The 5,411-nt window shown below is 38.4% G+C and overlaps 1 protein-coding gene across 1 annotated transcript in view; it reads right to left on the bottom strand.

Annotated features, from left to right (window-relative positions):
* The window catches only part of NBAS (neuroblastoma amplified sequence), a 611,780-nt gene that overhangs the window by 348,113 nt on the left and 258,256 nt on the right, over positions 1-5,411 (bottom strand). The window contains exon 30 of the mRNA XM_006880668.1: positions 4,183-4,412. Within this exon, the coding sequence (XP_006880730.1) occupies positions 4,183-4,412 (230 nt within the window). The remainder of the gene's footprint in view (positions 1-4,182; positions 4,413-5,411) is intronic.

Raw genomic sequence — 5,411 nt, 5'->3', positions numbered from 1 at the left:
TTTTTTCCACAGATGTAGTCGATCTGATTCCTATGCATACCATCAGATGAAATCCATGTGTATACTCTACGTTTATTTCTCTTAAAAAACGTATTTGCAATTAATAAGTCATTGATTGTGCAAAATTAAATCATTCTATCTCTAGCTTCATTTCTGTCCTGTCACTGAAAAATACTGATTAAAAATTATACAATAAAGAAGATCTGTATTTGCAAAGAAGCAGTTGAAAAAGACAGTAAAAACAAATGAAAACAATATTTTATCTTTGTAAAAGTACACACATAAATGCTGGAGAAAGATGATGTTATGTACTTCTAGAAAGATTTACAGCCTTCAAAAGCCTAGGGAGCAATTACACTCTGTCCTAAAGGGTAGCAAGAAATCAAAATCACCTCCATGAGAATGGGTCTGGTTGTTACTGTTTGTTTGATTTAATGTAACAATTTCAGAAAAAGTAGGCTCAAAATATCTAATTTCATTTAAATAAATGGACAATTCAGTCATAAATGCAGAATGTTTAAAAGTGTTACTTAAAATTTTGAAAATATATAATAAAAAGAAAATGTTCGGTATTGAGAAATGGGATGCGGTAACAAAAATCGAATAAGTAACTTGCCAGGAATCATTTTAGACAAAAAAGAATTCTAGCTTTCTTTAAAAAGTCAGAGATTATATATGAAAGTCAAGCCTTAAGTAAAATTGCCCTTTGTCTTGTGAAGAAAAATAATTTATAAGAGAAAACGAAACATCTTTTTCCTAAAAGTAATTTTGTTCTTTATCTCCTCACAAAGAAAAGTACAGCAGAGTCCTACAAAGATGTCAGACAAAGGAAAAAAAACCAAACCAGGTCTGCTTTTTAGTGTCTTAATTTAATCGTACAAGACAGGGAAGGGCTCAGTGCCCCTGTTCATAGGGTTTCTATGAGTTTTGGCTGTCTTAGAGACATGCACAACAACAGTGCATGCAATTACTGATGCACCGCAGCCCTACTGGACACAGCAGAAGCGCTATACAGGGTTTCCTGGGCTGGAATCTTTAAAGTTCAGCTTCTCAGATTATTTGTTGGCATGCAGACTGAATAGGTACGAAGAGAGCCTACAATACTGGAGCACTCTCTTCCCAATTCCAAACCATTCAGGGCTCCCCTGCTCTGTTCGCACTACAGTCTCCTGGTCTGGGTATAGGTTCCACATGAGCACAATCAAGGGCTCTGGGATTTCCATTCTTCTCAATACAGCCACAACCGGTCATGATCCACACAGTGAAGTGACAAGAGTAGTGATGTCAGTTTGAAGAGTAAGGTACAACTGATTCAGGCCATAGTCTTTATAATTACTAGATATGCATATATTTTGTTCCATTCCAAAGGAGGGTGACCCAACAGAGAGTGGAAACTATACAACGATATCATTTATTTCACATGCAAGCAAGATTTTATTGAAGATTATCCAAACACGACTGGAACAGCACATCAGCAGAGAACTGCCAGAAGTCCAGGCTGGGTTTAAAAGGAGTCGTGGTACTAGGGATATTGTAGCTGATGTTAGATGGATCTTAGCTGAAAGCAGGGAATACCAGAGGAATGTCTATCTGTGTTTCATTGATTATGCAAAGGCATTGGACTGCATGGATCATAACAAACTGTGGCTGACTCTGAGAAGAATGGGAATCCCAGAACACTTGATCGTTCTAATGAGAAACCTATACTTGGACCGAGAGGCAGTCAACACAACACAGCAAGGAAACACTGCACGGTTCAAAATTGGGAAAGGCGTACACCAGGGATGTGTCCTATCTCCATACCTTTTCAACCTGTATGCCGAACAGATTACCGGAGTGGCTGGGCTCTATGAGGAGAAGTGTGGTGTCAGGATTGGTGGAAGATCTATAAAAATCTGTGTTATGCAGATGACACAACCCTGCTTGCTGAAACTGAGGAGGACCTGAAATGTTTGCTGCAGAGGGTCAAGGACTGCAGCCTTCAGTATGGATTGAAGCTCAATGTCAAGAAGACAAAGATTCTCACCAGTGGACCAACTGGCAGCATCAGGATGGATAGTGAAGAGATTGAGACTGTTAACAACTTTAGTCTGCTTGGCTCCGCGGTAAACACTCTTGGCACCAGCAGCCAGGAAATTAAAAAAAGTATTGCGATGGGAAAGTCCACTGTTAGGGACCTCTCCAGGGTACTGAAGAGCAATTGTGTCACTCTGGAGACTAAGGTACATCTGATACAGGCTATGGTTTGTAATCACTTGTTATGCATCAGACAGCTGGCCAATGACTAGGGAGGAAAGAAGGAGAATTGATGCTTTTGAGCTGTGGTGCTGGAGAAGAGTATTGATTGTACCATGGACTGACAAGACAACAAACAGATTCATCCTGGAGAGGGTTAAACCAGGCTACTCCTTGGAGGCAAGGATTCTGTGGCTTTGTCTGACATACTTTGGGCATGTTGTAAGGAGGGCGAGGTCCTTGGGGAGGGACATTTTGCTTGGGAGGTTGGAGGCACGGCGCAGAAGGGGAAGACCTTCTATGAGGTGGATTGATTCAGTGACTGGGGAAATTGGGATGGTTGTGTCAAAGGCAGTGAGATTGGCACAGGATAGAGCAGGGTTGAGGGCTGTTGTCCACAGGGTCGCTATAAGTCGCAAGCAACTCGACGACACATAACAACAACAACATGCATCCAAGACCTGGACAATGAATAAGGATGACAGAAAAAGAATGGACACCTTTGAGCTGTGGTGACAGAGAAGAGCACTGAACATCCCATGGACAGCCAAGAGATCAAATACAGATGTCTTGGGGATGGTACAGCTGGAGTGTTCCTTGGAGGCAAGAACAATGAGGCTTCACTCACATATTTCAGGCATGTTGCTAGGAGGTGCTATTCCATGGAGAACGACATGATGCTGGAAAGGGTGGAGGTGAGAGGAGGAGAGGAAGACCCTCAACGAGGTGGTATGACATAGTGACGGCTACAATGGGCTCTTGTGTGTCAGGAAGTGTGAGGCTAGCACAGGACAAAACAGGGTTCAGATATTTTCCTCACAGGGTCACTAGGAGTCATGCTCAACTAGACAGCACTTAATAACAACAAATCCTTAAAGAGGGGTCTCTGGTGGTTTAGTGGTAAGGAGATGCATGCTAACCTAAAGGCACACAGTTCCAATGCACTAGCAATTCCACAAGAGAAAAAGGGGTCAGGTCCTCGTGTGAGTTTTACTGACTTGGAAAACTCACTGGAGCGTCAGCTATTAATTGGTGCTGACCAACTGGAAGGTACACAACAGTCCTTATAGGAGCACAGTGCCAGGACTTCCCTCAATGAAGCTGCTGGTTAGTTCAAATCTCAAATCTTTTAACTAATAGCAAATGTCTTATCACTGAGCTACAAGGATTCTTTATGAAATGGAATACATGTAAATTAAAAACAAATTGGGTAATACCAAGTGATAAGAAAAGCATATTGGTCAAAGAGCATGTGAAAGAAAATTCAAAAAAGATAAAATATTAAATATTTTTAACTTTTGGAACTTTGAATCAGTAAGGTTATGTTTCTGAAGATTTTATGGTTCATCAGTATGGCAGTGACTACCACATTCCTTTAGATCAATTTTTATTGAACTTTTAATTTTATACAAGTTAACGTCATAAAAACTAATTTTAATTCTTGAAGAAAGTTTGCTAGAAAATTGTGATTTTGTATTCCTAAATATAAGCATTCAGATCATCGGACACATTTTGTTTAGGCTTAAACAAGACTGGACTAAAATAGCAGCATAACAAGCTAAGGAGGAACCATGAAACCTAGAAGAACTTTTTTCAGGTTCTTTAAATATTGAGAGAAATCTTGCAAAAAAGAAAGACAGCACCCTAATGTGGTTTTCAGAGCCTGAATTTCCAGACTATCTTCAGAAACTCTTCTACCAGAAAAGACATCTAATCTTACAGAAAGCAGCAAGAATGATAGAAAAAACCTAATGGACAGAAGTTAGGGGCAAATTGATAAATATCTAGAATTGGTTTTTTTCTATATTTACACAATAATGATTGTGTTCTATAATTTAATCAGTACTCGTGAAATCACTTTGCAAAGGAAAGGACAAAAGCAACAACTGAGTCAAGCATGTATTCTAACTTCCCTCTCCCTCCCATAAGAGAAAACAGTTACTCTACCTGGCTAGATCCATGCAGCTATCAGTGAGGTTGGTGGAAGAATTGAAATACTCTCTGCTGGCAGCCAAAACCAAGTCAATACTTTTTTCATAACTGACCCTGTACTGGGTTTTCCCTTTATGGGGTATACTAGTTGGTGGATTTATTGAGCCGGCAGTGCAATGCATCATCTGCCCGGCCAGGTGGATATTTTCAAGGTGACTGGAGCACAAAAGGCTTTCAGTAAATACCTGAGAAAAAGAAGAAACTGGAATTAGTGCTAAACAGAAATGTTTGGTTCAATCTTGAACAAAATAAAAGCTCTGAAAATAATTTTTTAAAAGATTGCTAAAAATACAGTCTATCCTCATTATTCATAAACTCCATACTTGTGAATTTTTCTACTAGTGAAAATGTGTAACCTCTAAACCAGCATCTGTAGTGTTTTCACTGTTGTGAAACAGGTTTAAAATGGATAAAAATACAAGTCAGCTGCACAGTCCCAATTATGATTTAACAAGGCAATATTCTAGATTTTTTAGCTTTGTACTGTAAACAAGGACCCTTTTCACAGTCTCTTTAGTGCCACATTTTCACACTTTTGTGCTTTTTGTTGGTAAGTTTGAGTTTAAAAGTGCCTTTCAAGCACATTACTGAAATGTTGGATATTGTTTCCCAAATGTAAGAAGACTTTAGTATGTCCTTCAGAGAAAATAAATGTGTTAAATAAGTTTCTTTCAAACACAGTACTGTTTACATGAGTACAATGTTTATGAACCAACAATACATAATACATTAAATAAGATTTCATTAAGCAGAAATACACATTAAATAAGATGTATTGATCAGCAGATAAAAATGTTGCAGCTAGAGTCTCATAGGAATCTAGTCTCTTATTTCTCCTGGAGGAATGACTTTATATTCACTAATGTAGTGTTGCTGGAAATTTAATAGGATCTCTCATGGCTTATGCCTTACCTATTGCACTGAAAATAGGTTTACAATCTGAAACTAGATGGATGGTTGTGATGACTTATTCAATTCAACAGGCTTTGGGATTAAATAATCTGGAACTACAACAAATAACAATAATCAATTATATATCCACCCTAGAAGTAGTGGTTGCCCAACACTGAAAAGTACTAAATATCAGCTGTATATACATAAATAGAAATTGTTTATACTTTAAGCTGCCTAAGTTGTGTTTTAGAAATTTCACCTAAATTGAAAATTTTTTTAAAACCATTCTT

Source organism: Elephantulus edwardii, unplaced genomic scaffold, assembly GCF_000299155.1.
Source record: "Elephantulus edwardii isolate Elephantulus edwardi_28Jun2011 unplaced genomic scaffold, EleEdw1.0 scaffold00009, whole genome shotgun sequence".
Classification (NCBI taxonomy): domain Eukaryota; kingdom Metazoa; phylum Chordata; class Mammalia; order Macroscelidea; family Macroscelididae; genus Elephantulus; species Elephantulus edwardii.
Note: the sequence above shows the minus strand (reverse complement) of the source record. Positions and strands in the feature narration are given on the sequence as shown.